Raw genomic sequence first — 22826 nt, forward strand, 5'->3', positions numbered from 1 at the left:
CCCACACTGTCAAAAGTGGCTTTGAGAAAAGTGATGCTCCATCACTTGTCCTCCTCTTGCCTTGTTCTTAGCATGCCTTCTGTGAAAGCACGGTAAAGCCTGGTTGATCATTGGATTGCCGAGTGACCCAGCAAACCTGGCTACAAAGCAGTTATTAACCTTTCTTCTTGTCACTGTGCTCCCTTCTTTCCACATCTCTAAGAGATAGCTTCTGAAATCTGGGCAGTGAAGGAAAACAGGTTAAAGAAGATGCAGAAGATGCTAGTGGAGGTGAATTTCAGCTGGTCTGTCTTAACTCCGCGTCAGGGCTATTGCTGTGGAAGCGGAAATACAATAGCCATGAATTCTCCACAGCACTAAACCATTAATTATGGCTTGTGAAGCATAAGGAAAAGTTGGAGGGCCTCTGGGCCAAGCATTATTGGCTTCTGTCCCAGAAAGTGTTGGATGGGATCAGCTCAGTGGAGCCAGCGCTAACAATCATCTAAGACTTTAAGAGTTCACCACCACCTGTTGGCCCAAAGTGGTTTTTCCTAAGCTAAAAGAAGCCTGTGAGGTGTGTCAGCAGCGGACGGTGCTCTTCTGCAACGGGCTCCCCCAGAGGAGCAGCCCAATGGCCATGATGGGGAGCTGGCACATGGTGACACCCACCGAGTGGCCAGACCTTGCCTTTCCCAAGGAGGCAGGAAGCCACCACGGGAGGAACTTTGAGGCTTTCCATGGGTCTCAGCACACTCCTTCCTTCTGACACGATGACTTACAGCGTGTCAAAGACCTGAGAGGCTCCCTCTGCAGTGCTTAACGTCATCCTGGATCTACAACATACCTCCTAGTGTGACTAGGTCTGTGCTGATCACCACCTGTCCTGTGTCACCACTGCCAGCCAGCACCCTGGGCCACCAGCTCAGCTGTTTTCACCCACATCCCATGGATGATGGCATGGGAGAGAAGGAAACCGTGAGTCAAGTGAGGCGGTACCTGCCCTCGTCCAGGCAATCACAGGTGGAGGGTGACCCTCAGCAGAGCAGGGGAAATCCACGCTTTGTCCCTCAGTTACAGTCTGATCGGTGGGAATGACGAGAAACCTGGGAGAATCTGGAGGGGAAAGCAATGACTGAGCAGCAGGGAAAACTCAGGCAGCAAGCTCAGGTTAATTCTCAGTTCCTGGGAGCAGAACCAGTCCCAGGGCTTAAAATACACCCCCTGAGTGAATGCTGTATCCCAGAAATATCATCAGCCTGGGACTCTTCACCTTGCACTATGATCCTTGCTGTCGCCTGGATGGACCCTTCGGTGTTGCTGGCATTGCAGTTGTACTGGCCCTGGTCCGAGAAGGTGACATTCTGAATGAAGAGCCCCCCAGAGCTGGTGATAGCGAAACGGGAATCCTGCGGTAAAGGAGAGCCTGTGCCAAGGGTCCAGCTGATGCGAGGGTGGGGATGCCCAGAGACCCCACACTCCAAGGTGACGCTTTCCCCAATCAGCACTTCAGTATTCTGCGGCTGGATCACAAAAGTGGGCTTGGCTGGAAGGAAACGAGCGCTTCAGAAACCAGAAGCTCTGCTGCCTGCTCAGTGAGGGCAGAAATTGCTTGGACTCCTCACGCAACCCAGCTAACGGTCACCTGGATCTTCCTCAACCTCCAAATCCACACTGCGAGCAATTCCCCCAGTGCTACTTCTTCCCACCACCTCCTCCCTCCCGATCACTCAGTGCTGGAGCATCCCCGCTCCGCTGCCCCCTTCACCCGTGACACCTCTGTGCTGCAGAATTCCCCCCAGCCTCCAAACTCCCCCCCCCCAGCCCCAAATTACCTTCAAGCTCTAAACCCCCGGTTTCCCAGTCCCATGACGGAACCCCTAAAGCTCAGACCACGCTACACTGTTCGCCACTCTCTCCCCCAGCTCACCAAGAATATCTTGGCACATACAAAGCTGGGACTGACTCTGACTTAGCTCCCCTCCCAGACCAAACCCCAGGCGAGCCTTCCAGGGGTGCACAAGGCTCAGTTACATGGGGTGCCAAAATAGCGTAGCACAACTTCTTGTGTCTTGGCCTCTCCTGCTATGTTCTTGGCCATGCACTGGTAGATGCCTTTGTCTGACTCCTTGGTATTCTGGATCATCAAGGTACCATCTTGCAACAGGTTCAGGCGGTTGTCATCTTTCATGTCAATCTCATTACTGAAAAACAGCCACAAACAGGCAAAATCTGAAAGGAGTAAAGACTGGCGGTCTTCCCCCGGGCTGCGAGGGGGGCGGGGGGGCTTCGCACGCACTGCGGTAAATTGGTGTTCCTTGGAGCTGTCCTGAGACTTCACGAAATTTATAGCAAGAATTATGATTTACAGCACTGAACTTCAGCTCCAGCTCTGGTTTACTCCCTGGGTGAGCTGCTCTTGCTCTCACCACTGATTACATACATTTACAGCCCATCGGGAGAGCATGCTGTTCCCATGCAATAGCATCGTTGCTATTGTCAGGGCATCTAGGCCTGGAAAGCTTGTTCCCATTATTTAGTAAGTGCAAATATAATAATGAATTAATATTGTTATTGTGTGCAAACATTTCTATTCGAATGGACTGAAAGGCCTCAGGGGGGCAAAAAGCTCAGAGCAGGTCACCAAGGGACCCCAACACAGCTTGGACTCCAACCCAACCCGAGAGCTGTGAAACATCTTCCTTCTTTCTGCAATGACCTGTGGCTCCTGGATCCCAGCCCACAGCAGAAGGTCCCACTGCTGCATCCCACTTGTCCCAGCACGAAGGAATCTTGGAGGGCTGCAGATGATTGAAAAGGGAGAAGGGACCTTTCTCCCCCTAGGACAAAGGCTGAATCCACGATGCAAACTAATATGCTTGCTGGGCATTTATTTAATTCCCCTGATGTCTCCTCACTCTAGTCATATCTCGTTTGCAGAACATTTATTATCATTACCCCTCTTACAATGCTATCTTTGGGAGCCTGCCAGAATTTCCCTAACAAAACCTTCCTTCCAGAGGGACTTAACTCAACCATAAACTTTTGCTCTGTGCTGAAACTCTGCCTGGTGGGGAGTGAGCTGAAGAAGCACACATTGATCATTTTTATTAATAACCGAGCCCTATTCAGGCTCCCACAAACAAGCAGCTCGTAAAGCAGGGAAGTAACTTCCCTTCCACAGTGGGCAACTGCTGGAGCACAGAGTATTTTATTGTGTAGCATTTCCCAGAAATGCTTTGGGATCTAGCATAACTACATTTTTTCAGTGTTGCTGTATAGAATGATAATCTATAGGCTGCTTTGCAAGGTCTGTCCTTCAGCGGAGCACAGTGACTTTTCCCTCTGACAAAAAGCCACTCTCCCAGCACGCAAAGCCTTTAGTGAGAAGAACTTAGAGACTAGAAGCATTTCAGCAGTTAATAGATGGCAAGCACGATGGCTTAGAGCGACATGAAATACTAATTATTTCTTTTTTCTGATCAAAAGACAATTACTTTCAGCCTGCAGAGTATGTTTATGGGAAAGTTATAAGCTCCTGCAATCCATTACAAATGCAGATGAAATATTTCAAACGCAGATGAAGACACCACTTGGATTACGTGGTCACCAGAGAATGCCACTAAAAGGAAGGTAAATACAACCCATGAAATATGGTTTTTTTTTTAATGTTGCGTGAAACAGCTTTTGTAATTACAGGCAGTCACTGAAAAGCTCAGCGCTTGAAAACCTCTGCTACCCCAGGGCGCATTGTGTGCAACTTACTTGTTGTGCAGCCAAATAATCGCAGGCTTTGGGTTGCCTTCTGCCCTGCAGGTGAAATAAACCGTGTTTCCCAAGAGGACATCGACGTCGTGGGGTTCTGAGGTTATACGAGGCCTCTCTGCAAAAGACCGTTTTAACACAACCCAGTCCAGAGCAGCACGAAACCACCTACAGCCCAACCGCAGCGTAGTGGGTAACGCAGCCACCCTGCAGCTCCCGAGCAAGCAGGTACCAGCAGAGGCCTGGGCATCAGAGCCACCCCAGGACTCCTCACCGACATCAGCAAAAATGATGTCAGAGAGGGAACAGCATCGTTCATCTGTGCCAGCCTGCTAAAAGCCCTGGAAAATCGAAGTGGCCGTACCTACTGCCAGTGTCACACAGCCCCAGGCAGCGCTAAGGCAAACCAGACCCGGCTGCACGCTGGTTCACTACAGCTGCCCCAAGAGATGGGCCCTGTCTCCCCCAGAGTAAGCGAAGAAGTCAGTGGCATCCTCACTTGGGTTGTTTTTCTGCCCCTGGCAGCCTGCTGCATCTGAAGGGAGCGCCAGCTCTGCGAACCACACCACTGCCATTTCAACAGCATTTCATTCATCGTGTCCCTGATTCATCAGCCGATCCCTATTCAGCCAAGCTTCTCACTACACACTTCGCTTTAAGATGTGCTCAAGCACTAAGCATGTGAAACGTTTAAAGGATGTGCTAAAATAGGGAGAAATTTATGTACATGGTCTGAAGCATGATGCTCCTGACCCGACAGAGTATGTCCAGCAATCTGTACGGTCACCAGTAACCCAGTAAAACCAGCAGGATCCTTTATAACGTTAAGTGAGAACCTGCCACCTTCTCCAGTGGAAGGTCAGTGCCCTCACTCCTCAGACCACAAGTTAGTGGTCACTTATCCCCAACGGCAACACCAGTGCGGGACCAAACCCACCGCATCCCCGTGGTGCACAATGCCGATCCAGTGCAGATTTGCTCCGCTGGCTCACATCTGCTAAAAAGTGGTGGGTTCACTCCATGCCAGCAGGCTTCGTACTCAGATATCAGCTGCCTGCATCATTAGAGCTTTACGCTGAATTATGCATCATTTGTCTTTCCCAGCTGGCGCAATCCCAGCGTAAAAGCCTAATGCCAGCAAAATCTTCCCACCAGGTGCTCTGGCTAATCTGACAGACATCCCACTGTGTGCCCATGCCCAAACCAGAACAAATTTACATCAATGGCTGTACTGTGGCACCGTGTGTGACGGGGACAGCTCGCTGTGCAGCACATCCCATTCGGTGTGTCCCCAGCTGCTTTCTCTGGACCCTTCCTACCCCCCACCTCCCTTGTGGTTACAGACCCATTGGTGCCAATTCAAGTCTTTGCATGGCTGTGCCCTCAATTAAGCTGTGAAATGGTCAAGATTTTTTTTTTTTTTAAATAAAATCATAGAAGAAAAGCTGAATTCAAGGGAGAGCTCTTCAAAATCCAGCTCTCTCACAGATGTGGCTCCCAGCACGACCACGCACACAGCTGGACTGGCATATCCAGGAGGGATGCTAATAGCTGGCCTGGGCGAGTAGGAACATCTCAAACTGACTCTACCAGCAGTGAGTACCAGGGAACCACAGCCAATGCTTGTGCCATCTTCCGCTGATGCCTGCACTTAAAAGTCTGAGTTTTATATTTTTCTGCACAAAATATTTAACTTTGGAATTTTTCACAACAAACCCTTTCATTTTGAAATGCCGTTTTTCAGGGAACAATTATTTGAATTTGAAGAGTAACAGCTTAACAAATGCAATACACTACCACAGTCAAACAAAGCATTCAGCTACGTATCGACTATGCGTCTGCTCAGGTTTTCAGTTGTGTTTCCAGCCGTTGCCGCTCTCCCAGGGTTCTCCTTCTGTCCAGCCTAAGGCACGACATTTCTTCGGGTCCCTGGTTTAGCCACTAATTGCAGCAGGTCCTTCCCTGGCTCTACTCTTATCTAAGAACCAAGATGACATCTGCCAATCAAAACAGAGCTGCCTTCAACCCCCACGCTGCTGTCAGCTCTCCCAGCGTTATCCTGGTAACTTGTGTGACCCTATTGGGATGTTCCCATTTCAGCAGGAAAAGGAGGGAGAAAGCAGGATGCCAGGACAGGGAAGAGGGAGGAAAAGGGATGGAAGAAGCAATTCCCAGACCAAAGCCCAGCTCCACGGGCTGAGGGTGGCCGGTGGAAGGGTTCAACTCGCTCACCGCAGTTAAACTCCTGGGTGGTCAGGGTGACAATAGAGCGTCCGTGCAGCTCCCGAGGAGCCTCGCAGGTGGCGGCTGTCTGGATACTGCCCTGCTCAGCGTATTTCTTCAGCAGCTCCGCCAGCCACATCAAGTCACAGTCGCAAAGCAACGCGTTGGAGTCCAGCCGCCTGCAAGACCAAGGAAAAGGCAATTCACTTCCCAGCCGCAGGCTGCTGCCTCCTTCTCCAGGACACAGGAGGGGAACAGTCCTCCGGAGTGAAGGATCACTTGGCTGATTTTCCCTGCATTTGATTCTATCCCAAGTGAAAATTGGAGATATTTGATTTCCAGAACGTTTAAATAAGGTCCTTAACTGAGTCACAAGGATTTTGTTGAAAAACTAACGTTATCCATCAGCCATTTCAGTTTCAAATGAAAATTATTCTTTTAAACTGAATTATGCATTTTTGGCTTAATTTGAGGCAGAGGAGCACACTGAAATATTGGGTTTTACCCGCAGGATAGAGATTTCCACCTTTACTGAATTCCATAAGAACAGCAGATAACACTGCCTCCGTTAGAGCTTTCCATTCTCTTTTACTCTCAGCTCCAAACCCCTTTGATTTCAGTGTGCACCGGATCGATCTCCTCCTGTGCCCACCTGCTCAAGGTTGTAGCATTTCCACACAATTATAAGAACTTTTATCACCACAACGTACGCCTGCACCATGCCGAATGGAGCGCCGGTGACGTCCCAGCACACCCGTGCTATTCCCTCCATGAATCCATCCCTACGTGCGGTGCTATGCATAAGGACATGAGGATACAGAAAGACCATAGGGGGATTAGCTTATGCCTCCGTCCCCACTGACAGTTCTACAGTAGATGGGTCTAGGCCATTGGAAAAAAAAATATATATATATGGAAGTTCTAATATTTTCAGGGACAAACACTTGAGAATGTGAGATTTCACACAAGGGCATGAGAGAGCATTTTAGAGCCACCCTGCCTTTTTTCTCTGATGCATACAGGCAACATTTCACAAGTTATTCCCCGTTAAAGAAAAGTGAGACATTTTACCTGCTTGCAGAAATGACAGAGGGCTGCAGTGAGAAACACATTATTTTCTCGTAGCTGAAAATCATGGCAGAACACCAAAATTCTTTAGTTTTACTTCCCCACCCCCCACCCCCCCGCAACACATCATAGAACTTATTTCCAGAGATCATAAAAGACAAACAAAGCAAAGCTTGGGGGGATTGAAGCAAGCAAGAAGTAAGCTTAAGAGACAGCCAGGGTATGTAGGAATAATGCACCAGAGCATTCCTGCATGGAATGAGAACCGTGCACCTTGGTGCCCCTCTAAGTGTTTTCAATCCCTAGAAAAAGAAGCCTTTTCTTGTACGACTATGATTTTTCCTTCCATGTTAGGTACTAATCTGAAGACATGATTGGGGGTCATATCTGTGACCTGAGCTTTCCACATTTCAGTGAAGGATGTTTTATGGGTTCTAACCATTGTGAGGACTTTCCAAAAGTGTTTTTTCCTGGGGCATTTTCGAGTTGTAAGCAGGTTATAGTTTGATTATAATTAGACACTAGCATGAAGAAACTACTAACTGGTTAAATCAGCTCCCATGTCCAATCAAAACCGTTTTATAAACTTAGCAGTGGCCTTAGAAGTGCAACAACTAAAAGCTTTGCCAACCAGGCACATTTTTCCTCAGGTCTTGGCCATCTGATCAAAGATAAACAATTGCTCTTTGCAGGCAATGTGTTTTACTTACAGCCGTTTGAGGGATTCCAGTTGAGAGAATGTCCCTGGATGAATCCTGGAAATCTTGTTGTTGTGCAAGAATCTGCAACGGGAGGACCCATGCCAAAACATTATTCAGTATTTGCACTGCGCGGATGATAACATCCCAGGTCAAAACTCAGTTTAAATACAAAGGCTGCTCACCAAAATGGAGCTTAGTGTTTAAATTTACTGTGTTTGTTCCCATGAGCTATAGGGATTTCACTCATTTGCGAGTGCTGTGCAATGCACCAAAGTGGAGAGCGGGTGTGGACTGGAAACGGTGACTCAAGATGTGATGTAACAGGTTTAAACTGGAACCTTAATCTGCTTCATGCTCTGAAAAAGGAGGAGAAAGGGCACCATATCCCCACAGACTGGACCCACCCTACGTTTTCTGTTCCTGGATCAGCTCCAGTTCAGAAGGGACCTTTCCTTTCCCCCCCTGCAGAAGATACGGCAATTTTGCAAGGGCAGCCATTGAAGCAAGGCGCCAGCAGAAGACACTAGACAACTCACGCCCTAGATTCAACGTAGTTATTAACCCAAATCCATGAGTAAATCTAATTCAGACAACAACAGCCTAAGCTGGGTTTATCTCTGAACAAAGCTGAGGCAAATTCTCACTTCCAGAGTCTCAGCGCTCTGGTAAGATTCTCCAGTTCTTGGAAAAAACCCTGATTGCACTGCAGTGCATCAGTGGGGGCGAAGATGGGATAATTAACTCCCCATTCCCATAATGGAGGGGCAAACTTAGTTATGTCCATTACAGCTAAAACTCATAAGAGACCATTGATAGAAGACAGGAAGCAATTTTAGTCGTCGGTGGAACAGGAAAGAAATACAAAAGCAGTAACAGCTTCCATGCAAATGTCTGCACACACGTGTACACACAAGTTCAGCCTAGTTGCCCAGCTTGGATGCTGACAAACCTTCCTCTAAAATTTAAAGCCAGAATTTTTGTTGGATCAAATACAGCAACTGAGATCAGCCATGGCGTACTGATCCAGGTCTGAATTTTCCTAAAGGTGTTTGGATCCCATAAGGGTCTGTTGGTTTCACCAGGGAGTGGGAACCACCATATGAACTTTTGTCCTAGCAGCTACATCAGTACTACAGCAACCGTGGGGAGCAGGGGACACAGGACTTCGTTTCCTAACTGCTTTCAAGAAGGATGCGTGTTTTTCTTGTTAGGCTTTCTTTTGACTTTTTTTCCTTTCCCACCCTCCGACCCCAACCCCCCCTTTTTTTTCATACATGCTGCCCAAGAGTGACTAATGTTGACCTTATGGTCAGAGTAAAATTTCAGTTGGCTTGGCCAACTGTAGGGCTTTCTGCAGATTTACCACTACCCTTGGTGGAAACGTGAACATAATACAACATGGAAAATTCCCTTCATATTCCCAGTAACCTTCCCACTTGGCAAGTATGTAAAATCTCCTTCTTCAAGGAAGCTTCTTTTTGTGTTTCCCTCCATTGTGAAGATCACATTTCATGCTACCAAAACTGTTACACAAAGTTTTCCCCTTTTCCCTTACAAGGTCCCATCTTTACTTACAGCCTTTCAAGTTTAGGCAGGTCACTAAAAGTCTCCGGCTCCAGACTTTCCAGGTTGTTGAAATGCAGGTAGCTGTCACGGAGGAAATCACAAAGGGCAGGCTTACAGATTGCAATTTAAAAGACAGAAGATCTTTCCAGACCACTCCGCCAGTGTCCCCCAATGCCCACCACACACCTCAGGGCAGGTTCTGAGAAACCAGCATCCACTTTGGTGTCTCCAGTTTCCGTGTGCAACCATAGCAGCCAACACCAGCTTCTCCCTACCCTGTCAATTATTTAGTCTCTCTCTTAATAAACCAAAATCTGCCCAGGAGGTCAGGTTTGCTCTGCCCTGAAGCCTAAGAGCACCACTGTCACTGCAAACTGCCTGTTGCACTCTGCAGGGGCAGGATGAAACTGCTGCCCGTGGGGAGCCAGCAGCAACTGCCCCCATCCGAGCACCGTACGGGAATGTTCCCTGCCTTTCCGCTAGCACCTCAGCATTTCCCAACACATCCCTGGATCACTGGGCAGGATGAAACAGCCTTACTACAAGGCATTTGTTCCCTGCCTAGGAACTGCAACATTTCTGAGTGGAATCATGAGTTTGCTGGGAATTAACTTGTAGAAAAAAGGCCCTAAACAACCTGATAAAACTTTGAAATTGGTCCTGCTGGTTGCTGAACATGGGACTGGGGACATCCAAAGGTCTCTTCCAGTCTGCATTTGTCTGTGATTCTAACAGGGGCTCCCAGCATGTGCATCCACCCAGCCAGAGCAGAACCATCTCAGAACGGCTGCCGTAGGGCTATTCTGCTTCTGCAGAGGGACGGCACAGATGGTGCAGCCAGCTGAGGCACTTGGATCTAAATGGCACATCAGTGTGAACGGCCCAGTCCTTGCTAATACAGGTTAATGCTTTTAGTTCCACTAAAATCCAGAGACCTGGGAGAGCTTCTGCACTGCCCCAGTCACCCCACGCCATCAGCAAGGAAAAACTGGGGGCTGCAGGGCAATGTACCACAAGACCTGAGACTCCCTCTCCCCACTAGCTGTGACATCCACCGGCATAGCCAACATGTTTCTGACCTTTAGATGCCTTTCGGTATAGTTTCAAGTTGCTTCAACTCTTCCCCCTTGTTTTACACAGGCATAAATTTCACAGTGGACGCTGATTAATCACGGATCTACAAATATTCATCCTGCTGTTGTAGCTGACTGCATTGAGAAACAATTGCCTCAGCCGCCACATGGCTGTTTGATTCGTAATGGAAGGATTCATGACAAATGGTCCACTATCAGAGCGCAAACCGAGAGATGGTGACTCAGATTCTGCAATGGAGGGCAACAGCGGGGAGAGATGTACGTGCTTTAATAAGGCTCAGATGTCTGCTGTCATTGCTTGGGACCTTGAGGAAAGCATCTGATACCATCCATCAACCAGGGTATACTTTTTTCTTGAAAAGCTGGCTTGTGGGGTACAGAAAATGGGGTAGGATTTGAGCAAAGCTAATTCTTTTGGAACCACGCCTGCCTGAGATTGAAAACAGATGGGACTTTCAGCGAGTTGTTTGTTGGTTTTGAGGTTTTGTGTTTTTTGCTTTTTGGGCGTTTTTTTTTCTTTTATTCGTGACATCAAGTCTGGAACGCTCTCTGTTAAAATATCACTGGCTGGTATCATCTCCTCTCTAAGCACAGCTGATCCGGTATCTGCTTCCTATGTTTTCTCTCGGGCATCCTTGGTGAGCTGGCTGATGAAAAACCATCTTGCACACAAGGTTGGTAGCACACCTATTATTAAGCCAGCTTGAAACTTCCTGCTATACTCTGCCCACTTCTGCTGTCATCCCGGAGAACAAGCTGGATCCTATCCTGGTTTCATTCCAGCCCTACAAATGCTGCCGTTGGGGACAATCTGTGAATCAGAATGGTTTCACCTTTAGTCCCTGTTCTCCAGTGATGCAAATATATTCCTGTACTTCAAATATCCAGGCTCACACTCTCTCCACATGCACACATGTATTTACATGCATGCACATAATATATCACGACCCCTGGCATGGAAAAACCAGCCCTGGTTTAACAGCTTTAGAAGAGTCAGACCTCTGAGTTCCCATCTCACCTTGAGCGTGAAGCACAAAGAGTCAAGACCTAAAACTTTGATTGAAAAAGCAGGACAGATTTGCCATACACAGAAGGGGAGCAAATAAGGACTTGCTAGAGTGTCACTGTGATGGGCTCCAGCTGCAACCCTTTTCATCCCAGAGTGCCACGCAGCCTGGAGGGAAGGACATCACTTTGTCTGGATCCCTCATTTCCCCCGTTGCAATTTCCAGATGCTTTGCAGCATGTGAGCACCACCGGTAGCTCCATCCATAGTACCGCATCCCACAAATACCCCACTGCCCCAGCTCTCAGCTTGCAATTCATCCCTTCATTTTCAGCAAAAGTTTGGGTAAGAGAGAAACTCGACCAGCACCCTCAATTCAAGCAAAGGGCCATATCCTGCTCTCTGCTCCAGGAGTCCCAGCAGACAAACACAGCTGGCTAGCTGCCTTCTGCTTCAAGCCATCCTATAGACCCGCCTCCTCCCATTGCATAAGGTCTTGGACGTAAAGGGAATCAGAAGCACAGCTGGGCAATTCCTATGCTCCAGAGGTTTATGGTCAGGAGAAAACATATGGGGTGTCGGTAGGAAGAGACCTCAGTATTAACTGACCAAAATCAGTACTGGGACCAGCTGTTTTGAGATGAAGCCATTGCAGTCTTGCAAAGCTGGATGATAAAACAGCAGAAGCCTCATCCCACTCCTTGCTAAGTGTCTGGTACTCCCCACCTCTGGAAACACAGCACTTGGGTCAAAGGAGCCGATAAATCAGCTCTTTGGCACACCACGTTCAGCAGCAAACACGGCTCGATCGTACTTACAGCTGTTCCAGAGAACGGAGCCCGTTGAAGGCATGTTGCTGGATGCTCTGAATTTCATTTTTGTAAAGGTAGCTTTCAAGAGAGAAAGAAAAAAGCATTAGACTAACTGATCAGCAGGTGTTTTTCAAAGAGACACTGGGAAGAGCTATGAACCTCAACCCAAAGCAGAGCTGGCTGGGTGGATTCAAGGGCAATGTTTTATAGCTGTAACCTTAACATCCAGACAGTCTGAGCACAGAAAACATGCCCCTGACAGCCAAACATTAGAAGGGGTTTGTTACATCTCAGAGATTAAGCAATTACTGAGCTACCAACTCACAGGTATTTTAGGTTCTCCAGATCTTCAAAGGATCTTCTCACAATTTGTTTTATCTGATTATTGTTCAGCAGCCTGTCAAATCAAGAAAGAAAAACACAACCAGTGAATTCAGCACATGTGAGACTTGTGGCATTTCTGTTCCTGGATGCCCATCCAAAAATCCCGAGCCTGTCTTTCATGGAGTTGAAGATTCAAAGGGGTTAGGAGATCAAAGTTTGGATACTCACACCAGCTAAGTCAATGAGCAGGTTTCTGGCCCAGAGATGCCAAGTGCTTCCCATATGCGCTATGTTCAGAGACCTTTCTTTACCTTTTGCCACAGCAGTTTTCACCCCAAACATACAGTTTTGGCCAGGAAAGGGATGGGGGGAAAGGAGACAGGCAGAAGGAAGTGGAGGGGAGGGAGAAATTAAATCATTGCTGCCACTCTTGCGCAATCGCAACGGGTTTTGAAGGTGCATGGTTGCATTCAACGTGTGAGCAGGGATGTGCAGAGCCAGTTTTTAAGACTGCAAGTGCAGTTTAAAATACCAGTTCACAGTGGAGTTATAGGAGTTATAAACGGTAATGCTTTGTTCTAATCACTTTGTATACAAATATGTGCAAAGGAAAAATAAACAAACACAGACCCGACTCCTGAGGCTATTTAGAGACAGACAGCCTCTTTCGATCTCCAGAGCCTCGTGCCAGATTTTAATACAAAACCTATGGACAACATCGGTTTGGCAAGCGACCTCCGACTTGTATGCGCAGTTGCCATGACTGTGCATGCAACTGATGGCCAGTGCCAATGGCCAGAAACACAGCTCAACCCCGTCATCACCACGCTGGGTGCAACAGCGATAACCACGCAGCTGGACGCTGCAGAAACCTCTTCTGCGGCCACTGCCAAGTCCAACAGCGAGAAAATGAAATCAATCACTTCTAAATAGCTCTTTAATATATGACATTTAACTATTCATCATAGCTGCCCAACCGCACTCCTGTGGGTCTTTCGCCGTGGTATCCCACCGATGTTCAGATCTGGCACACCGCACCACAGCCGCAGAGCTGGTGGAGCTTACAGCTGAATAGCTCAGAACAAGGGTTTCACCAGCCACACTTACTTTTAAAATTCCTAAATGGAGCTGTGGATGGAAAGGAGAGCTGCAGCCATGTACTGCACAGATTTGTTTTTCTAGTGTTGTATGAAAAACTGCTATTCCCTCTGCAAGCAGCCAGACCTTACAGCGTTGGGTCTAATTCAACACGCGCGTTGGATGTGCATTTTCTATTTTACAGGCTCCTTTGTGTGATAGCTATGTTACTCAGAAACAATCTGCCTCCAGGCAGCAGGTGAGAAAAAAGTTTGGCACTTTTGCAGCAGTAAAGCCCAATTTTCTGCCCCATTTTGCTGCAGAAAACAGGGTGGGCAGGGCTTCGGCCAGCCTGCGGCACTACGAGCAAAGGTCCCTTCCTGGGCAGAACAGTTTGTGCAGGTAAAGGATGGAGAGAAAAGACAAAGAGATGATAAGCAATGGAAGCAAACGTGTGGGAAAAGAAGAGGAAGATAAAATCGAAAGCCTCAGGGATGTGAAGATAAAAGATGTCAGAAACACACACGTGTTACAGCAGCTTCACAAGTCACTGCCAGGCACTGAGTCACACCAGCTTTCCACCAGCTTGTTCTCAGGTGGAGTGCTAACTCCAAAAAGCACACAAGAAACTCTGTTTCAAAGAAACTCTTGGAAGTCAGAGCAATAAGGGTTTGAGAAAAACCTCAGTATCCTTGATCTCACTATCCCCTCCTGACCAGCCACCCTGCTACCATGGCTGCAGGTACCACTACTAAATTGCACACTGCCAGGGCTGCCGACGAGCAGTCCGAAGAGGTTAAGGCAAAAAGCTGCTGGAAAGTTTCTGCACAGCTGGAAGCAATGGCTCAATACACACGGCTGAGGTTAAACAACCCAATTTCACTCATAAGGATGCAAAAATGATGTCAAGTCCTTGGAACACACGATCCTGCTTTGACAGCCAGATATGCTGAGTGGAAATCCAGCCTCTGAACACCAACCCAAAGGTTTATTTGGTGACTGAACACCCAAGGACTGGAAATAACTGCTTGAGAGCAGCGCGGGAGAGGGCTTTTGTCTATTTACCCACAGGACAAAGACAACACAGGCACCAACCGTGCACGCTTCCTTCCCTGCCCTCGATCAGTGCGCTTTCATCTTCAGCCAGAGGAGGACGAAGGCAGCTTGTTCTCTGTTATCTGATCCTTGGCCACACTTCTGAGGACACTAGATGGGCTGATAGACGGGCGCCAGCTCCGACGTCATTCCCCTGGATGCGAACACCTGTCCCCAGCCACGCAACTGCCATCGGCCACTGGTTCCACAGGGGTCGTGAGCAATGACCAGGTCCTGGAGGCAGGGTCACCCCAACAGCCTGAGCAGCCCCATGTGCCACGATGCTCTAGACTCCTTCGCTGACCCTTTATCTTTAAGGCAATGAGTTTGGACCAGGACTGAAGTCCCTGGGGGCTTTCAAATTGCAGCATGTTGACTGCACTTTGATGCTTTTTAAAAACATCAACCTAGTCTGTTTTGTTGTCTTGGCAATTTTGGACAAGTTCAAGGGGGTGTAATCAGTGATCCAAGACAAATAAGACAAATTCTGGAAGTTCAGATGGCATGCAGTACGCAGATCTCTTATCTCATCGTCTGATACTCAAAAAATTGTTCACTGCCCGATTAAAGGTTACAAAGCGTATGGAAGAAGCCATCTCTGTTTCCTGTCTCAGGATTCCCCATTGTAATAGAAGGATATGTCCTGGAAAAAACTCAAAAGTGAGATAATTTATGAAGTCCATCACAGTCCACATATTCCAAACTGCTGCATTCAGCGAAATCCATAGACAAGACAGCACATCTGGCTCCTAGAAAGACTTTCGATGGCTTCTGCACAGCTGTCTGCTCCTTGACTCCTGTGCAATTCACCCAGGCAGAGGAGTGTGCAAAAACCTGGCATGACTGACCTGGACATTGATCCCAGCTGCAATCAATGGCAAAACGACCCAAATTCCTGCTAACACTAAAGATCTACTGCTAACCAGATCTGCTGGGAATAAATGCTCTGGCAGACAGAAGCTGGAAAGATCATTATCGATGTATATCTTAAGTATACCCTGTAGCAAAATGAGCTAAATTAAAAGTATCAGCAGTCTGTTTCCTAGCAAAATGATGTGGCATTCCCCTTCGTGCCAGCTGGTGAATCGGGCTCCAAATGAGTAGGTGGACTCAATCATACAGGTTTTATTCCTGAAAAATTCTTCTGGGAGGTTTAAGATATACAAGCACCATGAGATCTGGCCCAGATCAGAGAACATTTTACATTCAGTTTCCTTTAGGTTTTATGTCCTGACAGCCCCTCCCTTCTCCTTCCCCACCCTCTCTCCGGCTTGCCAAGCACAGGCTTAAGTTGCATTAAATGAGTCGTTTTCTGCTTTGAAGAATGTATTAAATGATGTGACAGTACAGAATTCAGACTCAAACTGTGTACTCGTTCCTCTTCTTGTTTGATAAACCACATGCTACAGTTGTCGTGACATAACAGCTATTTTTTCCTCTCACCATTAATAGAAATCGTCACATAGTGTATTTAAAGGGGGAGAAAAAGTGAGTTTAATGTTCAGCCGTGCATTCTCCCTTGTTGACAGAATGATCTGGAATAGCCATTTCCCACATTTGAGGGAGAAACTTTTATTCTGAGATTGAAGCAGGCTCCGGCATCCCCTCCTTGCTGGCAGGAAAATGTTCTCAAGAGCTACTAAAGGGTTCCAGGCAGAGCCTCCATGCTGCTCCTGTCATTCACCCTGAAACCCATCACAAGCAGTGTATAATGGAGAGCTGCAGAGCTCACCAGAAGTGTCTTTTACCCTCACCTAAGCAGAAAGAGAAAGATGATGTGAGCAACAACACCAACAGGGCAAAGGCCCACGCAGAAGTACATACCGCGATGTGGTCTCCACAGAGTCCCTGTTCTCTAGGATGCTCATGCCACAGGCAGAACAAAATACATGCTGGGGAGGTTAAGAAATACTGCTTTGGTCCCAGGGTTGGACATTTCTATAGGTGATGCTGGAGAGACCCAAGCAGCAGCAACCATTTGGCTCTGCTGGTCTTGGTTTGAAATCACAGCGATCGACCAGTTGGGTCAACGCGGCAGGGTGCTGACCTCCAGGGGAACACGTAAGGGGACAGTCATGCAGGGCTGTCATCACCCACCCCCGCCCAAAGATGACCTAAAGGAGCAAAAGCTGGAAAGCAGTGCGATGCTGTGCCTCGCCACGGGCTCGCACTGTGTTTGCTCTCTGCCACAGTCACCACCTGCTGTGAGCTAATGCTGGGCAAGCAGCGTGGCTAGTGGCGTGGCTAGTGTCAGCGAACGCAAGCGAAACAGCTGTTGAGGATCTGTGGGTATGTTATGGATGGCATACAAGAGGTTTTTTGCCTCCCTCTCCCTGCTACCCTATTTATTTTTTTGACCAAGGGGACATACTAAGAGTTTAAAAATACACAAAGGAGATCCTGACACCAGCACCTGCATGGGAACTGAGAAGAGGCAATAGATGGGATGAGGAAGCTGTACAACTCCAAGACCTTTACCCCAAGAGGACTTCTCCAATGCACACAACGTCACAGACAGCCAACAAGCCAGTTCCTGGCGGTGCAGCATTTGAGGTAATTGTTTCTTACCTGTGCGGCTGTACCAGGAGTCCCCAGCCAGAAACAAGTAACAGCCGTACCTCTTCCACAGACAAACAGGGCTCCTGCTTTTATTTTTAAAGTAGCGGTCTGTAATTTCTCAAATCTCCAAGAGGAGAGGAGAGCCAGGGGAAGGTTTCAGATGTTGCAAAGCCCCACTGCACATTCACAGCAGGCTCCTCTCCTGCCAGTCTCACAGCCCATCTGCCCACATCCAACACAGACTACAAAGGTTTCCTTATCAGGGTGGTTTATAAACTGTCAAACATGGATACAGTACAGCCACCCTGCCCAGAAGGAGATGCAGAACAGAAGCTTCCCCAGAATCTGCTGCCCTTCCTCTGCCAGGCCAAAGCATTGTAGGAAAAGGCTCTTTTAAAAGCATTTATTTGCTTAAGGAACTTATTATTTAGGTCCCATGGCAGGAAGCTGCAAGCTCAGAGCTCTGCACATGGAACCGGAGCTACTCTATCCTCCAAATCTCTCACTTCAAATATTCTGGTCAAACTTTCCCAGTGAGTCTCCCAGGGATTTTAAAGGATTTATTCTCTTTATCACTTGAAGACCTGTATGAGTCCTGAGGCAAAAGCTTACCATCTAAGAAACATCAGCAAATTCTTCAGCTCGTCAGCTTTGATGTGGGAATTGGATAAACTGAAGTTCCTGGAGAGAAATTTACTTTGGAAGTGCGAGGTCTGACATACTCTCATTCAGTTATCAAGCTCCTCATCCGTGGGAGTTAACTACTACGAGTGTGAGAATAACTGATTTTTCCAGTTTGCTGGCCAGACCAGGAAATACAACCAAGCATACGAAACACTGTCTAAATGGAAAGGTTTCATTTGCAAAACCATTTGATTTTCAGAATTCAAATATAAAAACACAGTATTTTGTTAGAGCAGTGTTTCACCTAGTCCAACATTCCAGCTCTGACGATAGCTGTAGGACACTGTTTAGGGAAAGCGGGAGAGCCTGCTCACCATCTGTGCAAAACATATTCCTCTTAACACCGCAGAATCCACAATCATGGGATCAGGGATCTTGGGGGACATGGTCATGCCTATCTCCCCTTTAGTATCTGTTCGTGGAGTTGCTGTCCTGGAGGTCCAAGTCCAGGAGGGTGTGGAGAGAGAAAGCAAAAAAAGAATTGGACAAATTCACGGAGCATAAACAGAGACAGCTCTTTCCACCTCAGCCAGGCTGCGTGTCTGTATCGAGCTTTAAGCGGAGTGGCAGGACTCGGGAAGACAGAAGCAGAAGTCTTGTATGTGTGGGGGACCTGCCTCGGCCGAGGCTCTGGCAGGGCAGGAGCCGGGATCTCTTACAAAGCTCCACAGGTTGGGTGGAGGCTCTCTCCAAGCAAAGGCCTGCCAGCATCCCTAGCTTCCCCAGGGTTCAGCTGAAACTTGCCTGGCGGTCCTGCCGAGCTGCCTGCCAAACATCTGTCTGCATCACACAGAGATGACATAATTTGGAACGGTTTGTTTTCTCGACTCAGGAGAGCTCCAGGGGTGGAAGAGCGGATCTGCAGATCAAGACGCCTCAGCAGAGCTTTGCGATAAGGTAGAACCCCACCGGCTCAGACTCTATTTTCTCCCTAGATATTTTAGTCACATTCATCACCCTATCTGTCCCTATCTCAAATGACAGAAATGCATCCAAAGTATCCTTTCTCTCTATTATTTTTGGTAATTAAGCAGCACGTGGTGCTGATGGAGAGACTAATATGGGCTGTTCTTGTGCTCTGGATGAACAGCATCATTGGTAATAAAGTTTTCTACCAGTCTACTAGCGGATTACCTGTCCTAGGAGCAGGGGCTTGGGCCATGGGCAGGGTACTCTGAAGCATCCTGGCCAGTAAGTCCCACATACACATAGTGGAACAATCTCTAGCAAATGTTGATTTTTTAAAAATTAATGTAGTAAATAATAAAAAAAAATAAAGTCTTGCTGTATTCCCACTCTTCCTACAACTTCTTAAAACGGACTGCCCGCCTCATTGCCCAAGCCTGCCTCCTTTCAGCACTGCCACCTTTACAGAATCAGCAACTTCAGATCTTTCAAGGTCAGACAGAAAAAAACGAACAATCTGGACTTTCTCTTGCCATTTGGGACCCTGAACATACAAACCCAAGAAACACGCATGTCTGTCCAGCCGTGGGGGTTCCCAAGCTAGCTGGCTTGCCTCAGAGAGGGATTCGAGCTTGGACCGGGAGATCTTATAGCTGTTAGCGCCGTGTTACAGATCGAATAATCACATCTGAGTCTCGACAGGCCAATTACACCCAGCACAGCGCTGTGCTGACACTGCTTCTGGTTCTGATTTGGGAGCTGGTTTGTTTTCAACTTCTTGGCCACACAGTGCAGACGTTCTCATATCTATCGTCAACCCCCCAGCCTTACCACGGCAGGAAGCAGCAAAGGCTCCCGCTGTTTCCTTAGGGCAGAGTCAGAAACTTGTTAGCAGAGTAGTGTACCATACAACAAACAAGTAGCATATCAGAGCGTGCCTGCTCCGGCTGGCGTGCAAAACTGAAGGAATTGCTTTCTACTCCCACTCTTACCTGCAGTAGGGTAGGTGTAGGCATTTATTCTAGGGCAAGGCATAGGGAGAAGATGGCATTAGGAAGGATGCACTCTCACCTCAGTCAAACTCATGTAGAGCAACTGAAGTGGTGCTTACATTTGTGGCGGCCATGGAAAGGAAGAAACTTTCCATGCATCCCTCCACTGCCTTGACCCCAGGCCAGAACTCTTTTTATAGGCTACTCGTAAGGCTGTACCTGCTCAAACATCCTCAGTCAGTAGAGCACGCATCAGGATTTAAAATGTTGTTTTAAAAGGATGGGTTAATTGTGAAAAATGAATGTTATTAAATGGCACATTTAATTTAAAAAGGTAATAAACACGAAAAGGTAGAACAGAGAGAATTTTAAAGTTTTAGCAGGATACACACAACTTGGCTGAGATAACAGAAAGATCAAGACCATCTTTAAGGCATTATAGGGGATAGCACCAACACAAGCAATAAATGGATATCTTCACTGCAGGAGTGGAACTTACAGCGTGTTGAGGTTCTTCAGTCTTCTGAAGGCTCCAGGTTGTACCTCCTTGATGTGGTTGAAGCGTAAATCTCTAAAAGCAGAAAAAGATACAATCATTGTGCTCATGATATAAACAAGCCATTAGCGATCAGCATTGTCCATGGGAGGCAGGGAGGAGGGCTGGTGGGTGAGGCTATTGTACCAGGCCTACAGGAACTGGAGAAATGGAGACAATGGCCAGGGAAGGGAGCGAAGGAGTGGGGATGGTGGCTGGGGTCTAGTCTTGTCTGCAAAGTCAGCCAGCAGCCAGGACAAGCCTACATTTACAAATTTCATAGAAAACCGAAGACTGAAAGGACTCAACTGATCATTTCCACGAACACCAGACAAAGTCTGCAGCTCAGCACCCCAAGTTCAGACGCAATTACACTTGCATCTTACACTGATTTGTAGAGGAATGCACATCAACATGTGGACCCATTTTTTAGCTCCCTAGCAATTTTTTTTTCCCTAAATTACCCTAAAATGGTTAAATCTGATCAAATAATCTCATATAATAAGCATTTCACATTCTGCTTTGCAATGCTCCAAGACTCAGAACAGCTTATCGCTGCCGGCATTTCAAATCTGTGCCAAGTTCAATTAGAATTAGTAGAGTCCAGGGGATTCTGGCAAATTTCAAGAGCTGCCCATGTAACTACATCAACTTGGAACCCTAAAACATGGGGTTTTGATTGCTAATGAGATAATAAAGTAAGAGCTAAGTGGTTTAACCTGGTTAACCAAGTAGAAACCCTTCCATAGGGAATGTACATTGATTTGGCACTTTGCATGGTCCAGTGTATTATAACAAATCGCAGAGGACTGACAAATGTTTTTAGCTGCTAGTTTCTATCCAAAGCACAAGTTGATTTTTCTCCTCCTGCGGTGCCTGATCTATCACATTTAGAGAACAGACAGCTATTTCTTGGTTTAAGGCAGCCTTTTACGGGCATTTGCTTGAAGAGGGAAAACACATGAACATGCTGAACTGCCTGTCATTCTGGTGGTAAGTTACAGAGCATTTGGAGGCAGAGTTTTAAACAAGAATCCTACCAATAGTTACAAGTTCAACCCTTATTTTTAGAACAGGCATCAACAAGAATCGTGGCCTTTATAAAATCGAGATGAGAAAGAGGTGCAACCACTGCAGGTAGCTGTAAACCCAAACTGCCAGCGAGTATCCAAGGGGGCTGAAACATCTTTGAGCAAGTACTCGAGAAGAGGATACACAGTAAGTAAAGCTGATTTTATTTTAAGGTGTAATGTTTCTTCAGCTTAGCAGTTTGCAAAACTAGTTATTTTATATTTAAAAATACCAACTAAATTCCCTTACTGTTTAGGCAGAAAATGTGCGGCATTTTTACTTAGCTTACATTGAAATTGTTAATTAAATCTCTGCCTTGTTACCCCTTTGCTAGCGCTGAACGCGACAGAACACATGCCAGCGGGAGTTGTCTTCTCTGCTGTTTTATCCCTTCCGTAACTTTTCAACTTTGAACAAAGGAATGAGAAGACTGAAGTAGGGAGAGGTCTCTCCCCTTTCTTAGTGGTACGTATCCCACAGAGAAGAGTTAGAGGGAAGGAAGGAGAACGGCTTCAGTATTTCAGAAAAAAGTGTTGGAATTGTAATTTACAAGCACCATTTCTCCACTGCAAACTGCAGTCCCGAAGGAGCACTACTTGGAATCGCAGTTTTTAACAGTAACTTTACCTCTGACATTTTCTGGTGTGTTTGGCTTTACTTGTGTTGCTTCAAACGCACGTTTCTTGCTCTTCTTGTTGGAAGGTGTTACACATCCCTCTGCCCTGATGATGTGAATTTGAGGATATCTGTATGGATTTTTCAAGGCGATGGATGACACCATAAAGCCAAACACAATTAAAACATTGGCAAAGCTGATAGCACGACAGGCTGACTATTCTCCACGGCTTTATTAAAAAGAAATGAGGAGAGACTAGACCATGAAAAAAGGTGAAGAAACACACACTTGATTTATACACTGTAGCACACAGACACAAACTCTGCCTGCCCCAAGGGGGCTGTAAAAAGCTGTGTAATTAGTCCAGGCAGCTGGCTACAGGTAATAGGGAACATAACAAATAAATGGAAGAAATACACAGGGGTCAGGGCTGAAACTGTCGATGCTCACGGAAGGCAGCAGGAAGCAGGCAGTGAAGAGTAAAATACCACTTTGGGTCACAGGTTGCAGGTGCGGGGCGGGGGGGGGGAGGGCGGGGAGAAAAAAAAAAAAAAAAAAATCACACTATTTTGATGAAGAAAGACAAGTGCAATCCTTCACACCACAGCACTGACACATAAGAGTGTGGCTTCCACAGCTGAAACAAAAAGCAGAAGCCAGAACCACAGGTGACTGAAAACACTTCTGAAACTCCAGAAAAATAACACATAAGCTCCTCCGCTCCCGGGGTTGTTTTCACTACCGGTCACTTGC

The 22826-nt window shown here is 47.1% G+C and overlaps 1 protein-coding gene across 5 annotated transcripts in view; it reads right to left on the reverse strand.

Annotated features, from left to right (window-relative positions):
- The window catches only part of LOC308070305 (peroxidasin homolog), a 50803-nt gene that overhangs the window by 16778 nt on the left and 11199 nt on the right, over positions 1 to 22826 (reverse strand). For 3 of the 5 annotated variants that reach the window (XM_080403995.1, XM_080403993.1, XM_080403994.1), the window contains 10 exons: positions 20351 to 20422; positions 12540 to 12611; positions 12221 to 12292; positions 9312 to 9383; positions 7746 to 7817; positions 5977 to 6146; positions 3745 to 3862; positions 2014 to 2183; positions 1253 to 1525; positions 979 to 1095 (listed from right to left, as the gene is read on the reverse strand). In XM_080403995.1, the coding sequence (XP_080260121.1) occupies positions 979 to 1095; positions 1253 to 1525; positions 2014 to 2183; positions 3745 to 3862; positions 5977 to 6146; positions 7746 to 7817; positions 9312 to 9383; positions 12221 to 12292; positions 12540 to 12611; positions 20351 to 20422 (1208 nt within the window). Of the gene's footprint in view, positions 1 to 978; positions 1096 to 1252; positions 1526 to 2013; positions 2212 to 3744; positions 3863 to 5976; positions 6147 to 7745; positions 7818 to 9311; positions 9384 to 12220; positions 12293 to 12539; positions 12612 to 20350; positions 22180 to 22826 lie in introns of those variants that run through there. The other 2 variants (XM_080403996.1, XM_080403997.1) reach the window with 2 other exon arrangements.

The sequence above is a fragment of the Falco punctatus genome (assembly GCF_963210335.1).
Source record: "Falco punctatus genome assembly, chromosome: 10".
In the NCBI taxonomy this organism is placed as follows: domain Eukaryota; kingdom Metazoa; phylum Chordata; class Aves; order Falconiformes; family Falconidae; genus Falco; species Falco punctatus.